Raw genomic sequence first — 20881 nt, 5'->3', positions numbered from 1 at the left:
GAGGGATTCCGTCAATGACAGTGCGCGAACACAAGGCGAGATTCTAGAAACCAAGATAGCATATATTCTCGCTGCGCATTGTGCCTCATGAACTGGCGAAGGGCCATTGTATGCAAAGCCCATCGGGCCTGAAGATATAGCAAGTGAGCATACAAAGATCCTGGCCTAGACATTGCTCGCGCCATCACTAGTCATAGTCACCGGCAAGTGATGATCTTCGGACGAGAGGCTCCTTCCCATGAGGCAAGCTCAAAATAATCAAGTCAGTGAAACGGAAATGTTACCTTTACAACGCATAGATTCTGCAGAGGCGCGGATGGTACATCATATGTAATCACACGAACGCCTCCCCGGGGCTGCATGACGGAAGTTCCAACTGCCTTTGCTGTCAAGGAACGCGTATACATTATTCAACGATCGAGCTGTCTGGAGACCTTGGATATGCTTCCTTGCAGGAGCCTGATGAGATTGTTTCAGCAGACGGCCGTTCGAAAGGATCGTGTCTACGAAGATGTCAAAGCAAAAGAGATGTCTCGGCCAGACCCTAACCATAATGTATGGCTACAAGCTGAACGCAAAGTCATCATGAGTAGTCGAAACTCAATTTGCTTACAACCTGCAGTCTCGCATCTTTTGTGTTTAAACCTTTGATCATGATCTATCGGTGCTATAGCGCAGAACTGTAGATCGTTTGCATTGTGACCAGTCATGTCTGCTTGATCCGAACTAGATAGGGCGATTCGTTCTCAATGTTCCTCCAGGTCACACGGTGCTTGGAATCTCTAGTCTCAGGCTCCGTCAAAACTGCGGATGTGACTTCTGAGGTGCATTACCAGTATCCTTAGAACGACATAATCGCAAGCCATGCGTGTCAGTATCCTGGGCATTCTGGGCAGTTTCTTGTATCTTGCTTTCACTCTCCGAGTTGCTGCGCAGAGTCATGAAGGTCAACAGAAACTATTTGCATTCCGACACTCCAACAACGCACACGCTACAAAGCATATCATCACACCAGAATTCTCAAGATTCGTAGAGGACCTCTTAGAGATTGCGAATATCCCAGGCTTGACCCTCGGAATTGTCCACACCGACCGCGAGGCAGAGCGATTGGTGGAACTTGATGCCTGGGGTCGCAAAACGGAGGAGGGGTTCGGGCACGACATGTCTCCAGACGTGAGTATACCCTCAAAGATCCCTCGCACGAGCATCCCTCGTCAACACCAGTCTAGACGTTGTTTGCGATTGCCTCGTGCTCCAAGGCATTCATGGCGACTTCCCTCGGACTCCTCATGGATGACTATGCAAACGGGCGAAATGTGACCCCTCTTCCAAGAAGTGTTGCTCAGTTCGACTGGGACACCAAGGTCCGCGACCTCCTCCCGGACGACTGGAAGCTGGAAGATGAGTGGGCGAGCGAGATGACGAACATCAGGGACATGCTCGGCCATGTTACTGGTATGCCGAGGTGAGCCATGTTCCGCGTCCTGTATAAGGGCTAGAGAACTGATGTATGCCCAGGCATGACTACTCCTACCAGCCGGGTGATACACCGCAGGGAGTAGTTCGTAACTTGAGGAATCTGCGTCCCGGTTACGAACTTCGGAAGAAGTGGTCTTATAATAACCAGGTACTTGGTTCGTTAAACGCCTACAATTCTGATCGTACTTCAAGCCTCTACGCGCTACGTGATGCTTTTCAGAGGCTAATTTGTGACTACGACAGATGTACATTGTTGGCGCACACTTGATTGCGACGTACGCGAACATGTCCTACCCGGAATTCGCATTATCCCGCATATTCGAGCCACTGGGCATGGCCTCCACCACATTCTCACCAGATGTGGCGCAGAGATCTGGGAAGCGGACGCAGACGTGGACTAAATTTGGAAGACGGATATCGTTCTGGTTCACAGAAGAAATAGCACATTTGAAGGCGGGTCCGGGTGGCATCATCTCCAGCGCGCAAGATCTGGTGCGCAGGATCGCCCATTTTGCATATACACAGACGATCAAGATACTGACAGAAAATGGACAGACGAAGTGGGTCACGGTACTCCTCAACGCCGGCGTCGAGCCAGTGTCGAACACAACCATTATCCCACGCTCGGTCTTTGACGAGATGACCACTGCACATTCTGTAGTCTATGGTTCGTCTCCCGCGCCAGACAGCTCACTGATTGGCTATGGTATGGGCTGGGATCGCTGGTCGTACCGGGGACACGAGGTAATTTAACGTGGTATTGTCATGTTCGCATCTTGACACGATTTGTAGATTGTCGCACATACTGGCGGCCTTCCTGGTATCTCTACGCTGGTTGCATTGCTCCCTGACGATGGACTCGGGTTGGTTGCCCTGGCGAACGCAGACGAGAAAGCAGCGGCCGAGCGAATACTCATGGAACGTATTTTGGACGACATGATCGACTTCCCTGAAGGCAGCCGAGCAACATTTGTTGACGCTGAGTATGCAGCCTTGTCGTGCAGGAAATGACATGACTGATTGAGGTTGCACGCAGGCGATACACTAAGCTTGAGCTTGGTGGTTCCACAAGCAAGGAAGTTCGTGGGGCGGCTCTGTGCTCCTCGGCCGGTTCAGCGCCTTCTCCGGCTGAACTTGAACCGTATGCGGGCACATACGGCAATGAGGGCTACGGGGCCATCACACTGTGTGCACCGTCGAGCGACTCGTTCTACTGCAACGACGTCTTTGGGGACTTTGCTCCCTTCCGTCCTGATCCCGCTGTCAGTTCGCCAATGCTCCTGGCCGCATACCCGCGCGTGTGGACGACGCATGTGCGCATGATACCGTGCGACGGCGAGACTTTCGACCTGGGGTTCACGGCGCTCTTTCCGCACGGCTACGGGCGGAATACGAGCGCATTCGAGACCTTCGAGACGGGTGACGCGGAGGGGCAAGCTGTATTTGTCGTTGAGGAGAAGAACGGAAAGAAGACCGTGAAGGGCTTTGGGCTACTCATCGATCAAGATGCAGTCGCCGAGAGGAAACGGATGATTGGTACTTCGGTTGAGCAATACGCGGACGCGTGGTTCGAGAAGGTGTAATAGTGCTAGCATGGTAGAATAGTGTACTTCTGCTGTAACCTGTACACTATGTATTGTCTATGTCGTCAGATGTCTGTCCCTTCCCGCGAGAGTAATCGTCCGTCATACCTGTGCGCTCAGGAATAAGTGCTTATAGCCGGAAGGATATCACGATCTCAAAACCACACTGTACAGTCTGCACTGATAGCCCTCCCCACGGATGTATCATCATTCGTTTGCGAAGCCTAGAGACATCAATAAATTAAGATGCTACCAGAACCTGGGAGATGTATCTATCTCAGGCATTAATACGATAAGCATGGGCCCGCAGATTTCGATGTGCGGCAAAGGTGGAGCAGAGGCTATGGCGAGATACAGCAGCGGCACAGGATATCAGGTTCCAGCACTCACAGCGAATTCGTCGCTCCATCGCAGTGCCTAGACGCTCGTCTCGCCTTGCGCCCTGTCGCCCGAGTTACTGGCCATAGTTTGCTTCGCAGCACCTGGTGATGAGACGTAGAGAGACTACCATTCAATTCTCCACTTGAGCTTGTATGCAGGCTCCTGCAGGGAGGTCTATCGCTATCAGAATGCGGTAGTAAATCCGTGTATGATGTGGCAATCCACGACCGCAGTACAGAACCAAGCAATAACCGCAGTTCGCGAGGATTGAGATATGGGAAACACTCTGAATTATCATCATGTCGATCGGATAGAACTCCGAGTACATAAAGCTCGTGGGAAGCCGCCACGACGCGACGCGACAAGCACACGCCACAGACGCGTTTCGGTGCCGATCTTAGTCCTGACCTGACGTAATGTATATAAGGGAGAAGTACCTACTGCTGCCTGCCTAACTTGCAGTCTACGCCTGCATACTCCTCTCAGTTACACTTGGATTGTATCCTCACGACAATGCCTGTGGCTCGTAGTAAGATCACGTGACCCGCATACACATGGATTGTGCACCAGAACGTTGTCCTTTGCAACGTCGAGTACCGTTTTCACCTACTGTGCCGACGATGTCGAATTCTTCGCAAGCGTACAAACCACCTTCCGCAGGAGGGACCTCGCGCGTTCTTGCAGCGCTCGATAATCCCGCTCTTTTCTCGATGTCCGCCGCGACCACCGCGCAGCTATCCCCTACACCATACACGGCCACCCAAGATGCACCTATTCTTGGCTTGAAGAGGAACTTCGAAGTCAGCTATGCATCTGGAAGCGGGGATGCCTATCAGAAGAGAAGGAAGATCGGTACCACAGGATTGGATCGAGAGAACCTACCTGGGTCTTCTTTTGGTGTGCACATGTCTTCTTGTGAGTGGCGGTCCTGCATCATCAGGAGCCATTATACGAAACGGAAAGACATATGACAATCTCTGCAACAATATATGCAGCGCAGGATGGTCGAGAACTGATTCAGTCGTACCTGCCCGACGCCGTATGGAAGTTTCATCACACATTCATGCGTTTTGCGCCTACAGCTAGCTTGCAACAAATGTCGCAGCTCGTGGGACCAAGCAGCACTCTACCGATCAATAGCAGTACCCCCACAATTCAGAGTGGCGGGTTTGCGCTCCGCTATGACAACGAATCCAGCATTTCCGTCATTGACAGAGGTGGCAGAGACCAGGACTTGAGGTAAGTGTATTTCATGCGCCAACGGGCCCTCTTATTCCTAACAAAACTCAATGGGATTCCAGGATGGCAGAGTTCATCACTAAGGCTATCGACAACTCCTCTCACGGTGTAACCGTAAAATCCGCAATGGAGAAACTGGGTCTGCAGAGGTGCGTATCACGACTCCAGCCTTGCTTATGTTGCTAACCTGCCTTTAGCAAGAGAGACTTGCTTCCTGGGTTGGAAATCCGACTTTTGCCTCATCAGCTGATAGGTGTTAGCTGGTATGTTGACTACGTCCGTTTTCGCTCTCGTACGATCCCCTTATATTCATTAGGATGATTGATCAAGAACGCAATGGTCCTCACAAGGGTGGAATCCTCGCGTGAGCGCTTAAACCATCATTTGAAACGCGTACTGATTATACAATATCAGAGATGAAATGGGTCTAGGTACTTAGAACAATACTCATCCGTATACAGGCTTGTCTGATAGCCCCCATAGGTAAAACGGTACAGATGATCGGCACTATGGCCATGAACCTGCCGGATGAAAGAGAGCAGCACCGTACAACATTGATTGTCGTCCCAGCTGCTCTACTTCTTCAAGTACGTCTCGCTGCGCTTTCGCGCGAATGCGCCGCTAAGTCCATGTCCTATAGTGGAAGGAAGAAATTGAGAACAAGACGAATGGACTTTTCACAGTCCACATCCATCATGGGCGTGACAAGCTTAGGAGCATCCATGCCATTCAGGAAAAGGACGTCATAATCACCACATATCATACCCTCAACTCGGACTTTGCAATGCCTGACGACGTCGAGAGCGGTGGGGAATTGCAATGGCTGCTCGACAACGGGTCTGTACGTTCGTTTCCTGAAGAAGAGTCCTTGCTCATAATCTGCAGGGGTCTTCTTGCGCGCATGCGGTGGTACCGTGTTATCTTGGACGAATCCCAGTTCATTCGCAATCGGTGAGAATTTGCGCATCTGGTTTGCGTCAAGTAAACTGAGCAGATCTCAGCGCTACGCGATCAAGCAAGGCTGTCGCGATGTTGCGAGCTAAATACCGCTGGTGCCTGACGGGCACACCGATCACCAATACACTGTAAGCTTACACGTACACGATCGCGGTTACTAATGTCTCATGGAACAAACCCATTAGAGCTGACATCTACGGTTACCTACGTTTTGGACGATTCCGTCCCTGGAAGTCAGTTACAATGGTTACTACCTCGACTAAAGCTCACGGCTCACGGAGGATCTTAGTGACTGGGATGCCTTCAACGAGCATATTGCTAGAATTCAGATGCAAGACGCTCCGTTAGCTGGTACACTCGCTTCCATAGTACTGTTCGAAGCGCATGTCTGATGGGGACTCAGGCTTACGTGCACAAGAGGTCCTGAAGCCTCTCCTTTTGAGACGTACCAAAGATGCAGATCTTGTGAGCGACGGTTTCTAATCATAGCTATATATCTGATCGAAGCGCGGTCATTGATAGGAGGGAGAACCACTATTGCAGCTTCCTGAAAAACACATCGACATCGTTACTTTGGAATTCTCGGAAGATGAACGCGAGGTATGTTCGTGCATTCGTTTCCCCCATATATTGATGTCTGACTTATCGTGCCAGCTGTATGACAATTTTGAGAAGCGTGCTCGAATTCAAATTAATAGGTTTCTCAAAGACAGCAATGTGGTCAAGAAGTGCGTGTACTAGTGCTTACACTAACGATCTATGACTTATCGTCGCATCGAAGCCACACTGCAGTTCTTGTATGTTAGTATTTGTTTTCAAGCTCAAGGTGACTGAGAATCCTGCACCAGGTGTTGATTCTCCGCATGCGACAATTATGCTGTCATCCGAATCTGATTCTCGTGAGTAGTTAAATGCTTGTAGACCGCTCGCAAGTTCAATTTCCGCCGTCCAGCGCCAAGCCGAAGGGTTTGAGGATCCGACCTTGCTGGTAGGTAGCGACGCGGACAAAGAGGTAGCTCGCGCGAACACCATGTTGGGACCTCAGTGGGTCATGGAGGTTTGGGAACAGCTCATCCGTGTTTTACGATCGTTCGTGCTTATATATATTTGTTCACAAGGTGAAGAAGAGGTTCGTAAGACGACTATCTTTCTCCTAGTGTGATGAACGACAGTCTCGACAGGTTCATGGCGCGTGCCAAAGCGTCTCAATTGGAATTTGACGACGAGATGGATGAGCCTGAACCTACCTGCCCTGTCTGTGGTGATCGTTAGTATTGCAGTCCAGCAGTGACATCTGTCTAAAGGCTGACATGCTGAGGGTTGCAGTGTTCATGAACGACAGCGGTCGTCTGTTAGCTTGCGGACATGAGATCTGCGCTGGTAAGACATGCACTCTGCATCTCCCGCCAAATTGGGTCTCAGATCGTGCAATAGAATGCTTACAAGTCTTGGCAACCTCACCCATCGTTCATAACGGAGAATTGTAGGGGTTGAAATACTTGCGGGGACTACTACTATTCACTCGTACACAGCGGTAATGCCGACGAGAGAACCAATCTCCGTATCGAGAAGGAATTCGAAACGGCTGCGGCAAAGGGGCTTCGACCATGTTTGTGGTCTTGTACAATTGCATACGGGCCAATGCGCTAACGTGCGAATTTCTCCAGGCCCGACGTGCAAGAAGATGATGAATCTGCGCCCCGACCATGTGTTCCGTTCTCTGGCGTTTGAGCCGTCTCAAGACGAAGTTCGCAACGCCCTACGTCGTGCGGACAACGCCCGCCGACGTGTCGCCCCGGCCGCCCCGAGCCGCCCGGCTCTGAAGAAATCCGCTCGTTCCCGACGAGAGATAGAAGAGCTAATTGAGCTGAGCTCGAGCTCGGACGAGGATCTGCCAGATGTGGCGGAGTTACTATCAGCTGTTGCGTCTTCATCGCCGAAAGGCAAGGGCAAGGTTGTCAAAGACGAAGGCGAAGATGACAATGTCAGTAACAATTTTCATGTGCAAAGGATGGCTAACCATATATGCCACCAGAATACGGATGCTGATCTGACGATGGACGAGATACGTGGCAAGGGAAAGGCAAGAAGGCAGGGCCGCGACTCGTCTGAACAGCCGCACGGGATGTCAGACCACCTGATCGCGACATGGAAGAGAGGAGACAACAACCTGGAGCCAAGCACGAAGATGCTTGCGCTGGTCGAGCACCTCCAAGAGTGGGAGTCGACTGGGGACAAGACCATTGTCTTCTCTCAGTGTACGTGACACATCAACCGATCTGCTGTGTAAGGTCATATATGTGTTCATTTCACAGGGACGTCCATGTTGGACTTGTTGGAGACGCTCTTCTCTCGTTACGGTATCCGCAGCCTCCGCTATGATGGCAAGATGAGCCGTGAGGCGCGCGAACTGGTTTTGTCGCAGTTCAGGAAGTCCGGGGGGCCCAAAGTCATCCTCATCAGGTGTGTATCTCTACATGACTGTGACTTTTCTGACAGCGCTATCATTCCAGCACAAAGTGTGGAGGCGTTGGTCTTAACTTAGTCTCTGCTAATCGCTTAATCAAGTCCGTCGTCTCCACTCGTCCCTTTGTATTCACATCATAGCATCCCATTAGCATGGACTTGGGGTGGAACTACGCGTCTGAGTCTCAGGCGTATGACCGGGTGCATCGTCTCGGTCAAGAGAAGGAGGTTTTCGTTAAGCGTCTTGTTGTGCGCAACACGATCGAGGAACGGTCAGCCAGAAATGCTCCCAACTGGAACATTCCTAACATATTCTTCTCCAAACTCAGGATGCTCAAGTTGCAAGAGACCAAAGTCGGTTCGTATCGAGCACTGCTTTGCAGTTGTATATCCGAGTATATAAATACATTATATTCTAACGCGAGCCCTTGCAGGTCTAGCAGAAGCGGCTCTTGGTGAAGGAACGGGTGTCAAGCTTCATAAACTCAGTGTGAAGGAGCTGAAAGATGTGAGTGCAATGCGGTCATGAAGACATCCACTTACGCGGATCGAGACACAGCTCTTCGGGATGAATAGAAACGACAACAGCAGCCAGTCAAGGGAGGACGTGAGGGCGCCTTGAATATCCGACTGCTATGACCGACCTCAAACTCGCGACCCACTACAATAATACGTTAGTCAACCTCGGTCGACTGGACCCATAGGCGACCAGACTGATATTGTTATGCTTCGATTATTGCATCATATTGTATAGCTCGCCTTATGCGCTGCCTTTGAGCTTTAGTAGTTTCCTCGCAATAATGTACGACCGGATCTGAGAACTGAGTAGTTACAGGGCAAGCCGACTGGGCGCTTCCGGCAGGATGTGCTTCTTAAGATCGACTGGCTTATTTTGTCCTATTGCTGTCTAATGGTAGGCGTTCGCGCTCTTCAGTGCTATGTTGAATGCAAACATTTTCATAATACGATGTGAAGCCTATGGAGGAAGAGATCTGTCATACAGGGATGAAGATGTCATAGGCAATGTCCATAAAAGAACGTTCCACGATGGCGCCTGGCGCCAAATAAATCAGCGCGTAACTCGATCACGTGCCGACGCGTTGTTGCACGCTCGACATTCGCGGCACCCGGACGACAACCACTTCAGCTCTACACGCTTGCGTGACACATCAAAGGCGCCGGCAGATCAACCACAACGATATGGATGGCTCAAAACCCGGAGAGGCAGGCGTATTAGCATGGTGCAATAGCATCCGTTTCAATATGGCCAGGGACCCGGGGAGGCAGTTTCTCCAGGAGCAGATCCAAAACAGCATGGACTTCCTTGATAGCTACCTGGATAATGTTTTGACGGGCCCAAGGACTGAGTGCGTGGTTACTCATACCATCTCTCAACAAATCTTACACGTGAACTAGGTCGGTGGCGGAGCTACTGAAGACCCCGGGGCGTAGAAAGACTGCTCCTGTGAGAACGAGAGCGGCGGTCGCGGCGGCGGCGAAATTCAAGGCTGTAGTTTCTCTGGAGGTGTGTCGAGGTCTTTTATACCTCACGTTCGCTCACTCCTTTAGGAGGACCACATTACCGATGATGAACGTGCTCCTGTGAATAGCTTCCATAAGGCCCTTCTGGAGGCCAAAGAAACGCACGAGCCTGCAAGCATTGTTCCTCTTTCTGCAGCTCGCAATGCCTCGCCGCCGCGTGCTAATGAGCCAGAAGGCGTTCCAGATGTCGCTGAGCCAGCCGCCACGGTCCCCGCGCTTGAAACCGACTCGCAAGCAGACGTCATCCCGCAGGAAGGTGCATTTCCAACGCCCTCCGATACTGGGGTCAAGGAGCTATCGATGATTGCCGAGGACGACGAGCCGGCAGAGCGTAGCCGTCTGTCAGGCCCTCTTCCGGTGCCATCATCTAGCACTGCTGCTTACCCTGAGGCGGCCGACGAGGATGACGCTGACATGGACGTAGACGAGGTGGTACGTCATGATACAACATCAACATCAGCGACTATATTCCACTCCATTCCTCTTGACTCGCCACAGGCAGAGCACGAGCAGCCCTTCGTCACCCTACCCTTGGACAATCATCTCACAGAACCTCTCCCTAAAGTCCCGCGCGAGATTGCATTCCATGAAGACATGTACGCCATGACTGCGCCACTACCCATCGTGTCGTCCGCTGATTCAGATGCGCGAACGAGTGGGTTGGCCGTGCCGATCCGCGACGGGCCGACCTCATCGGCATCTGCGCCTTCCTTGTCCAATACACCAGGTCTGTCGCAACTCGGGCTTCCAGCACCATCACCTCTGCACAAGATGAGGGAGCCATCGGTGGGCACCGCATTAGGGACGGGTCCAGTCGCTGGTGGTAAACGGAGCTCGTGGTTGGTTAAGGCGCGTGAGGCGAAGGCGATGGAGACGACAGTGAAAAGGTTTGGCAGCGCTGTAGCAGGCAGTGTGATTACCGCGGCGCTGGGATCCAAGAGGAAAAGTGGCGAGATGCTCGGCTTTTCAGCAATGTTGCAAGCTGCAGGTGAAGGACCGTATAGGACAGCAGAAGATGGCGATAGAATGCAGAAAATCCCCAAGCTCAGTGGGGCGCCGGAAGGGGTGATTGACTGGAAGGACAAGGGCAAGCAAGTGGACGCGGACGAGATGCCAGTCCAGAATCACCATACCAAGACGAGCCCTGAACCCACCACCACGCTCTTCGCAGCCAGGCCCGACGATGTCACTGTTCCTCTCAAATCCTCTGATGGCGACGACGCGATGCTCGATCGCTTCAAGCGTACCGTCGAAGGTCTTGGTGCTCGCTCTGCGAAAAGCATGGGGAAGTCTCTAGGTGGTAATGCTGCCGCCGCCCTTGCCGAGGCACGGGCAGCTGCTGAGGCACGAGTCCGGGAGAGAAACAAGGCTGAGGACGGACAAGATGTTTCCTCATCTCCAGATACCAAGGAGGCGCTCGAAGGGGCCGCTGGCCAAATCTCCCTGCCGTTGGCCGCTGCTGTGGTTCATACTCAGGCCGTCCCAGCTGGGGCACGTACATCGAAGGAGTCTGATAGGAGGTTGAGCATGTCCGATCTCGTCAGTTCTTCCGAGAAGGATAGGTTCCCAGGCGGACAACCGACCAAGTTTGTCTCTGTACTTGCGGAGTCCTCGGAGAATGGCGGTGCGACTGTCGACACCAGTACCTCAACGACACCTCCGACGACACCGCCTCCTATGCTCAAGGTGGCTGCCCCGCCTACGCGCCCTGCCCCCGTCTTCAGCAAGCCTGCTCCTGTATTTGTCGCGCCTCCGGCTCCGCATCCGGCAAGTCAGGCCCCTCAACCAGTCGCATCAGCCGGCACCAGCACAGAATTCTCATTCAAGTTACCTACCGCCAATCCATTCTCTCTTCCTGCAGCTATGACTCTTGGTGTCCCCGCATCATTACCTTCTTCCAAAGGCCAGAAGGAACGCGTTCCCTTGTCTGCACAGTCGAGCAAAGCAAGCGTTTTATCGGACGCCATCTTCGACAAGATCGAGGATATCCCAGCTTGGATGCCTAGAACGCAGGATACAGAATACTCTATTCGACCTTCACAATCGCAGCCACAGGGCCGTACACAGGACGACAACCTCGACGACGACGATGACAGCTGGCATGTCGATGAGAAATTCTCCGCTAATCAGATGTGGACACCCTTCGGGTTTGCGAACGCGGATACAGATGACACGTGGAGTACACTACCGAGCCGGAGTACAAGTCAGAAGGGTGCAGATACAAGAATCGCAGCGGACACGCAGTACTTTACGACGACGACAGCCGCTCAGCCAACGAGGGACGATGAGCGGCATGTAGAAGCCACTCATGAAGGAGAAGCATCACATTTTATTCCAGACGCACTCGGTTCCGGATTTGCACCTGGGGAACATGGCGAAACGGACATTGTAGACGATGCGATGGAGATTGACTCAGATGGCGACGAGCTACAGGATGATGCCTTTGTTGCGGTTGCGGCCGGAAAGTCTACCGTGAGTCTTGTGCAGGTCAGTCTCGGCCCAACATTGTCTTACACGACCATTCACCGATTTTGTACAGACGGAGACCCACACAGTGCGGAGCCAAAGCCAGCAGTCTATGGCATCAACGGCGTCATCGTCGCAATCCCAACTTGGGTTTTTCGGGCAGGCCTCGAAGCTCGTCAGCAGCGTGCTCGGCGGCGGAAAGAAAGCCAAGCCTGAGCCAGTTAAGAGCCTGCAACTCGCAGCTCAAGCTGCCAAGAAGGTCACATTTTACATGGCGTATGTACTTCCGAATTCTTACACGCTTTTCTACAGCAACAAGAGGAAATCGGACGCAAAGCGGCGCGTCTCAAGGATATGGAGAATCGCCGCCAGCTCGCAATGCAACGGAAGGCAGAAGAAGATAAGGCGCGCGCTCTCGAAGAGGAGAAAAAGATCAGGGAGGAGAACGAGAAACGGAAGAGAGAGCGCGAAGAAAACACGGATAAGCGGCCTATCAGAGCCGTCACGAAGAAGGTAATTTATTTTAGGGCTATCAGCGCGGTGCAGTTTCTGATCGTCATATTATCGCAAGCCTGATGAGGATAATACCAAGAAGCGCAAGCTTGCGCCTGAGCAGGAAAAACGAGTGGAATCCAAGAAACCACCTTCGAAAGACAAGAAGGACAATATCCCTCCGCCTCGCGTTGCTAAAGCTGGCCAAAGCAGCGCGCCAGCATCATCAATGAAGATCGGCCCGCCTCCCAAGTCCGCCATGAAACAGGCGGCGACGGCAGTTCCGACGACTGCCACTGAAACAAACAGACCGACGCATACGGCGGAGCCCAAATCGACAAAGACGATAAAGACTATGCCGTCGTCCAGTAATCTGAAAGCGGCCGCAAAGGGCAAGGGTAAAGCTACTATTCAAGACACAGACGACCAACCGCCTACTCGCGTCGTCCAGAACCAGATGGCCGACCGCGCGAAGGTGCAGATGCAGGCGGCGCAACCGCCCCCCGTCACTAGCGAAAGCATCGAGCTGCCAGACATCAACAGCGAATATTCGGACTCAGAAGATGAGGATCGCCCACGGACGTTCGACCCTCCAGAATGGGCGCAGTCGCCAGAGCTACGCCAAGCGCTGCAGCAGCAGAGCACTATGAACCCAGACGACATTTTCGGCCGTATCGGGCCATTACGAATGGAAGATATCTTCCGGACAAGGCAGAGTCGATTCAGGGCACGCACAAGCTCCGCAAACTGGACGGGGACAGATCAATTGACTGCAGAAGAGGAGCGGGAGTATGCTCGTCGGATGGGTTTCAAATAAGAAACACCCGCCTGCAGTGTTATGCTACAGTTCACTCGATTATGTGTTCGATCTTGGTCTGTTCCTTGTTGCTGTCCAGTTTACATGTTGTGTAGTTGCTCTGCGAGTACGGGGAGGATTTGCGCGATGACTCTACTGCGAGCATTGGCCTAGCCTCATCGCCACTTGAGCACATGCTCGATGATGGCATTTGAGCTGTGCTGCTTGAGTCAATCAATCGCGACGCGACGTATGTGTTGTCAATTCTTTCAATGCACCTCTCATAACGGCCGGATGTCCGCAAAACGTCGCAGCGAGCCACGTCGTGCGGTCGTTGATAAAATTTTAATTGGTAGTGAATCAGGAGTGAAGGGCATCGTAATCCCTATGTTTGGCACAGATATTGGTCCACCACAGCCACCACAGCCTCTCGCACATCCAAAAAGTCGCAGCTTTCATCGCTGCGTCGTATCCTCTCACTAGCAGACTCCCTTTTCTGTCCCACCCTCCACGCCATGTGGTTTTGCCTCGTGCATAGATACACCGTCTCGTATTGTTGACCTTGCGTTCTACGGCTCAGGAGTGGATATGAACATCCAGATGTTTTGCGCCTTTTTCATTTCCAGTATCCATCGCAATCTCGACAAAAGGATCTAGGTTACACGATCAGCTTACGATCTGTAAGTTGAAGGGATCCTAGATCCCATTGCCCGGAAATCCATTCTCGATATACTTCTTGACGTCATGTAGGATGTACGACCGAGAATCCATCTCCCTTCCCTCATCAAGCTCGTCTGGCTCAGGTACGTTCATCACCACCTGGAACCAGTCATCATACAAGCGATTGATGAACGGGATACAGACGTGCCGCATCTGGTACCTTCCTGGACTGTTACCTATCGCCCACCTTTTTTCACTGGGATGCGGAGGGAGCTCGTGATGCTGTGAGACAGTGATATGAGTGCGCCTGTGGGGAGGTAAGATAAAAGGCGATGGCACATGTGCGCACCTCTATAAAGAATTTGCAGACGAAAGCACAGACTTCTTCTGCCAGCTTCTGCATGGTGATGCTAGTTCCGTCTTCATTGTAGACTCGGATGTGCTGAGAGGGATAGTTTGCATATCCAGGCCACTGAAAATGCCTCCGTGAGACGGCCACACCATGACATGCCAAATGCGCCACATACCGTGATCATGATTTGGATGTGGTCGGAGATCTGATTTCTCAACCATGCGAAATCCGCCGGTGTGTCTGGGTACTGTAGCCTGAGGTAATCCCGAGTATCCGCATCGAGAATGGGGGTTAAGATGTTGATCCCCTTGCACTGGTTCGCTATACCCCTTCGGTCGATCGCCATTCTGAACACGTAATGATCGACTTCCCACCGTAAGTTAGGGGGCCAGTGACGCTGTGGGACGCGCATGAGTACTGTGAGGAAGACGAGTCGGTGAGTCAGTGATGTTGTATACGGCAGTCGTGGAGGGGGGAAAATGACAGTGTGCGCAGGAGGATGCCTGCATGTCCGTTATTTATAGTATACGAAGGGACGGTGCAGATGAGCCACTGAGAGATCCATCAGCCGCAGAGTGTGCTCCACGAGGCAAGCGAGTACAAGGTCACCAGGTGGGTTGGGAACAAAGCTAAGCAGTCACAAGCGAGTCACACAGACGTTGATTGCGCACTTTTTCTTTGAACTCCGCGTCAACAGAACTACATATCATCATTGATCTGTCAATAGAGGGCATTCAGATGCTGTTTGTGTAAGACTGTGACGGGACACTCAGGGAGCCGGAATACTCACAGACGAATGTAATTCAGCCCGTGTGTCCACCCTGACCCTCCTCTGGGAGGTAGGAATGAATCAGTGTTCTCTAAGGCGATGAGCAGACGCCATCGATTTCAACAAGACTTTCCCGTGGTAGCCACTGCAAGTGGCAGCACGAATATGGATTTCCGACTTGCTGTTGAAGTTGAAAACGCTGAGTCACCATCTACACGTCCGCGAACCGTGTGGCAAGCTGATGACATGGGTCGTCGGGCTCGTTGCTATGCTGATGATGTCACGTCATTGGCGCCCGATCTCGATAGCACTCTTAGGCGCGCTAAACAACTGGCGCTGCAGGCCAACTCCCTTTTGCGTTCGTGCTCGTTTGACTGCGTAACGTTGTGCTTCCGCCTTTCCCTTCTTCTCTGTGCCTATTTTTTTGAGCCATTGAGCTGCCGCCAGCAACTACAAAATGCTCTCAGCTTGTGAAGACAGTCGGAATCAGTGCTCCCGGTACAGAATCATATCCCCTGCATGGTCCACCTAGCTATCTGTTCATCAGGATTGTGTTTTTGGCACATATTAGTTCTGAGAATAGGAAGTGAAGCGCTGATGCTAAATCAGCTTCACAACGGTGTTGACTTTTGGGTATGTCGGGCAAGCTGTCACGAGTTGGTACAGCGCCTAGCCGTTTTTTAATTTTTCCTTTTCGCAGGCTCGAACCCACGACCTCTATATTACATGCCTGATATGGATGCATCACTATCTACTGTACGATTAGATTAGATGGGGCGGCAGCGCGCGGCACAGCTCGGGCTCTGCTGACACAGCCGCTCTGACTCACCGGCCCCTGGGGTCACGTCAGCATGCTGTGCACGGACCAGCTGTGCACAGACCAGTGCGCACAGCCTCCCCTAAACTTCCCCTGTATATAAGCTGGCCTCTGCTGCCCTAGGGACCTCAGTTTTGACCTCTTGTCCCTAGGTCAGTAAGCACTCCCTTGTATTCTTTTCTTAACTTACTAACTAATGCATTTACTTGTCCCTAGCCTTAGGTTTGAGCTTCGTTCACCATCGCTTTGGTGAGATTCAGTCAGATGCCCCCAGCTTTAGGTTTTTCCCCAGTCGCTTGACCCCAAGTTGCGACATTAGGTGGAAACTCCCCAAGCTGCCAGTGTTCTCTTGGAACCCACACATTCACTTTTCCTTTCCTACAGGTCGGGTGGTGCGCACCCTTACAATACCATATGATATGTAGATAGCCTACGATACATCGCCACCACTTGAGGAACAAACTCTTTGGTATCTGCACTTCAGTGGGCGATACCTGTCCTCATGGACGTGTGGCTTAGGTTCCTGCTGCATAATAGTCAAAAGCAGTACTGGGCCCCACGTGAACTGCGAACCGTAGTGTCTTCTTGGGCGCCATAGGTGTAAGCTAGATTAGCACGGCCTTTGGTAGCACGTGCACCTCCCCTTCCTCCCCCCACCACCGTGGCTGACAAATTCTTTGACTGCTCTCGACTTGAACACACCTTTGACACCCAGGAGCAGGTTGACGTCTCTCACGACAACTCAGAAAGCAACAGAAACCGAGCCCCTTTCTTCGTCTGTGATCGGCAACCGTGCCCTAATCGTACTCCGCGGTCCATCACTACTGACGAAGGGCGCTACGTGCCAATCTGGCAAGTTCAGCACCCCAGCGGCCCAGCACTCTGATACGCTAGCACTTCGCAATCCACATCTCGCCACATCACTCCCGTCCCATCCTGACCTGCCTCCCCAGGCACCCGCATTTGTCGCGACTTGGGGTCAAGCGACTGGGGAAAAGCCTAAAGCTGGGGGCGTCCGACTGAATCTTACTGAAGTGATGGTGAACAAAGCTCAAACCTAAGGCTAGAGACAAGATAATATATTAGTTAGTTAAGTAAGAAAAGGAATACAAAGGGAAGCTTACTGACCTAGGGACAAGAGGTTGAAACTGAGGTCCCTAGGGCAGCAGAGGCCGGCTTATATACATGGGGAGATAAGGGCAGGCTGTGTGCACTAGTCCATGCGTAGCTGGTCCATGCACAGCATGCTGACGTGACCCCAGGGGCCGGTGAGTCAGAGCAGTGATACGACCTACGAAACCCTAACCCCTAACCTGGGTGCGACCTAAAGGGACTAGAGAGACGGCTTATAGTCTAATGAGAGGGGAGTTAGCAGCAAGGTGTCCCGCGGTTCGAGTGAACACGAGAAACGCCCTTGGGAAAGGTTACGAACAAACGGGTAGGTACGAGGTGGCTTCGACACGTCGTCGAAGCTACTCGGAAGCTGTGGAAAGTTAGCGACGATCGAAGCTCGGCAGAGCTCTTCGATGTATCGTAGAGGGAAGGGACACGATTCGATAGGGTGTACTTAGCTAGGGCGCGGTTCGCAGTTTCTTCGACAATAGTCGAAGTCGAAGGGTTCGTCGAGACGGTATCGACGAGTAAACGCAGTGGACGAGGTTTCGAAGTTACGCGGCAAGGGACGAAGTGACGCAGTTGAGGACGTAGACGCAGGGCGAACTCGACTTATGAGCTCTGAACTCGAGGGGGGGGGGAATCAGATCTTGTATTTTTGGAGAGAAGTACGACCGATTTTATACTACACAGGACGCTACGACTATTCGAGAGTGGCATACGAGTACAAGGGGCTTTGCATTGTTCCTCAAGAACCTACCTCACCGAGAGGCACATACCAAGTCCATCGGTAGAGTGACGTCATGCCGAACGCGGAGATGAAGAGCAACATATGGCCACTTCGGACCGGTAGCCATTGTAAAGGCATGCCGCGAGGTTCGATACCTAATCGGGAAAGACCGGCTACTTCGGTGTGGCTTGGAGCGAAGCGCGCGCTTGGCCGAGCGGCGTCAAGTGGCCCTATTGTTCGCCGAATGCGGAAGATGTTCCGAGATCTACGCACGAGACATCGGGAAGACCGTGCCGAGCTTCGAGTAAGCGTCGCGCACCGTCGAAGGTGTCGAAGAGCGTCGAAGGCGAAATCGAAGTGTTGGGGGACTGAGTCGAAGTGCCGGGCGGGATGCGAGTGCCGAAAAGAGGTGAATCGGGGCCCAGAGGGGCTTGGCGCCTATCAGCGGCTGTGTCAGCAGAGCCCAAGCTGTGCCGCGCGCTGCCGCCCCATCTAATCTAATCGTACAGTAGATAGTGATGCATCCATATCAGGCATGTAATATAGAGGTCGTGGGTTTAAGCCCGCAAAAGGAAAAAATTAAAAAAACGGCTAGACATCGTGTCAGCTCGTAACATTACCCCCCCTCAACGGTGCATGACCTCATGTGAGGCCCCCCGGCCCATCTCCCATCTGGAGCAGCAGTGTGCTTCAGTCAGCGGTGCAGGCATTGGCTGAAAGTTGAGACCACCAAAGGTAACAGCGTTAAGGCGGCGAGGGGTGTTCGGATTCTTCCAGTGGAAGTTGGCTATGAGGGCCAGCGCATTCACAACATTGCGCGCCGGTTCCCATGACGTATGCGAGTTGTCATAACCCTTCCACTTGACAAGGTACTGCTGTCGTGACTTAGGGTCAAGTGACTGGGGAAACACAAACAAAGGGTACTGGGGGTGTTCGACTGGGTCTTACCAAAGCAATGGTGAGCTTACACTCCAACCTAAGGCTAGGGACAAGTTAAGTTAGCATAGGAAAGTAAGTATGTACAGGGGCTTACTGATCTAGGAACAAGAGGTCGAAACTGAGGTCCCTAGGGCAGCAGAGGCAGGTTTATATACAGGGGGTATTTAGAGGAGGCTGTGCGCACTGGTCCGTGCACAGCATGCTGACATGGCCCTGGGGGTCAGTGAGTCAGAGAGGCTGTGTCAGTGGAGCCCGAGCTGTGCCACGCACTGCTGCCCATTTAATCTAATCGTACAGTAGATATGATGTGTCCGTATCAGGCATATAGTACAGAGGTCACAGGTTCAAGCCCGCAAAAAGGAAAAAATTAAAAAAACGGCTAGACGCTGTACCAACTCGTGACAACTGCAGCTGACGCCGGAAGATCCATGAATCCTTGATCCGTTCAACCTCGTACTCCTTGTCGCCCTCAACCTCGATCATAGGTGGCTCCTCCGGCTCCCGGCCCGGAATCTCGCTACGCGTGTACTTGCTCAGCAAGAAGACATGGAACACCAGGTGCACCAGCACCAACTTCGGCAGAACCAATTCATAATCTAAATCTCCGAGCTTTCACTGCACGACATAAGGTTCGAGGCACTTGGGACTGAGCTTCTTGCTCGGCTGTTTCAGCTTAAGGTTCCGGGCGTCAAGCCAGACCTTGTCCCGCGGTGCGAAGACCGGTGCCTTTTGCACGTGCTTATCGTAGTACACCTTCATGCGCTCGGCTGACAGCTCGAGCGCAGAGCGCGTGTCATCGCGGATCTCCTTCAGGATTTTGAGCTGATTAGTGGCCGCAGGCATCGCGGACATTGGATTGATCCGCACTTGGATCTCAGGATTGTACCCTTGATGCAGGAAGAATGGGGAGTGCCCAGTCGTGGAGTGAACTTGGTTGTTCAGTGCGAACTCTGCAAGCGGTAATTGCTTTGCCCAATCATCCTGCCTGTGGCTTGTGAAAGCATGCAGGTACTGCTCGATCTCCTGATTCCAGTGCTCAGTCTGGCCGTCTGTCTGAGGGTGGAAGGCTGTGGACAGCGCCGGCTCGATTTCCAGACCCTTGTACACCGCATGGAGATACTTTGAAGCGAACTGGGGACCTTGGTCTGATATGACCTTGGCCGGGGCCCCATGATGCTTGAACACATCGCGGATGTACAGATCTGCCGTACCTTCTGCCATCAGGGTCTCATGACAGGCCAAGAAGTGGACCTGCTTGGTAAAGCGGTCGGCGGTAACCAGGATCGAGTCGAACCCATCAGACTTTGGCAAGCCGATGATCATATCAGTCGTGATGATCTGCCACGGGCGCTCGGGGATCTCATTCGGCTTCAGCGGACCCTGGGGCTTGGCTGGGAATGTCTTGGTACAGTTGCACACATCGCAGGTGCTTATGTACTCATTGACAAATTTGGACATCCCAGGCCACCAGTAATTCCGCGACACGAGCTCAAGGGTTTTGGCACAACCGCCATGACCGGCGATTGGTGAGTCGTGGTGGATCTTGACTATATCCCGCCGGAGCTCCGCATTCTTTGGGACATACATGCACCTGCGGAACAGCAGAAGCCCTTGTTTGGCATTCCATTCCTCAAAACCCCTTTGCAGCCGGGGCGGCCCAAGGTCCTGCACCTTTTCAAGTGTCTCGGCCACTACACAATCCTTCTCTGAACATTCCCTGATGCATTTCAGAAGCAATTGATCGGCCGTCACCGAGGCATGGCCACACCTGGCTGAGGCAATGCGGAATCTCTCCGGTTTAAGAACCACCTGATTGGTGTTATCGTCCTCATCGCCAACCTGATGGTCTGATCAACGCGACAGGGCATCAGCCTTTCCATTGGACATCCCAGCCTTATGCGTGATGCGGAAGTCAAAGCGAGTCAGGAACAGTGACCATCACACTTGACGACGTGTGAAATGTTGGGACGTGCACCAGTATTCGAGGTTCTTATGATCGGTTATGATCTTGAACTGATTGGGCAAACCCTCGAGATAGTGGCACCAATTGTTTAGTGTCTCAATGATCGCGAGCATCTCTTTATTGTAGATCTCGTAGTT

At 52.5% G+C, this 20881-nt stretch overlaps 5 protein-coding genes across 5 annotated transcripts; 4 read left to right on the top strand and 1 right to left on the bottom strand.

Annotated features, from left to right (window-relative positions):
- Nucleotides 1-864: 864 nt before the first annotated feature.
- On the top strand, nt 865-3062 carry POSPLADRAFT_1050513 (hypothetical protein; the record flags this gene model as incomplete). The annotated part of the gene is made up of 7 exons (XM_024479998.1): nt 865-1173; nt 1260-1465; nt 1519-1627; nt 1723-1971; nt 2005-2223; nt 2272-2462; nt 2516-3062. The coding sequence occupies 7 exons, from the start codon at nt 865-867 to the stop codon at nt 3060-3062; spliced, it is 1830 nt and encodes a 609-aa protein (XP_024333386.1).
- A 1683-nt stretch (nt 3063-4745) lies between these two features.
- On the top strand, nt 4746-8681 carry POSPLADRAFT_1050511 (hypothetical protein; the record flags this gene model as incomplete). The annotated part of the gene is made up of 28 exons (XM_024479997.1): nt 4746-4831; nt 4880-4945; nt 4999-5046; nt 5097-5113; nt 5166-5269; nt 5323-5519; nt 5568-5633; nt 5684-5767; nt 5825-5872; nt 5929-5990; nt 6043-6104; nt 6162-6239; nt 6294-6371; nt 6488-6538; nt 6592-6728; nt 6821-6906; nt 6966-7019; nt 7074-7122; nt 7172-7248; nt 7307-7426; nt 7487-7623; nt 7675-7897; nt 7955-8102; nt 8153-8206; nt 8258-8377; nt 8435-8463; nt 8540-8595; nt 8619-8681. The coding sequence occupies 28 exons, from the start codon at nt 4746-4748 to the stop codon at nt 8679-8681; spliced, it is 2400 nt and encodes a 799-aa protein (XP_024333385.1).
- A 1833-nt stretch (nt 8682-10514) lies between these two features.
- POSPLADRAFT_1159675 (hypothetical protein) lies at nt 10515-12039 on the top strand (the record flags this gene model as incomplete). The annotated part of the gene is made up of 2 exons (XM_024487441.1): nt 10515-11942; nt 11986-12039. 2 exons carry the CDS (start codon nt 10515-10517, stop codon nt 12037-12039), a joined length of 1482 nt encoding a protein of 493 aa, XP_024333384.1.
- A 1023-nt stretch (nt 12040-13062) lies between these two features.
- Nucleotides 13063-13422, top strand: POSPLADRAFT_1159519 (hypothetical protein; the record flags this gene model as incomplete). The annotated part of the gene is made up of 1 exon (XM_024487431.1): nt 13063-13422. One exon carries the CDS (start codon nt 13063-13065, stop codon nt 13420-13422), a length of 360 nt encoding a protein of 119 aa, XP_024333383.1.
- Nucleotides 13423-14097: 675 nt separating this feature from the next.
- Nucleotides 14098-14759, bottom strand: POSPLADRAFT_1062421 (hypothetical protein; the record flags this gene model as incomplete). Its single annotated transcript, XM_024481511.1, has 3 exons — nt 14098-14343; nt 14411-14533; nt 14589-14759. 3 exons carry the CDS (start codon nt 14757-14759, stop codon nt 14098-14100), a joined length of 540 nt encoding a protein of 179 aa, XP_024333382.1.
- Nucleotides 14760-20881: the final 6122 nt, after the last annotated feature.

The sequence above is a fragment of the Postia placenta genome (assembly GCF_002117355.1).
Source record: "Postia placenta MAD-698-R-SB12 unplaced genomic scaffold POSPLAscaffold_22, whole genome shotgun sequence".
Lineage (NCBI taxonomy): Eukaryota > Fungi > Basidiomycota > Agaricomycetes > Polyporales > Adustoporiaceae > Rhodonia > Rhodonia placenta.
This window is presented reverse-complemented; position numbering and strand designations above follow the sequence as displayed.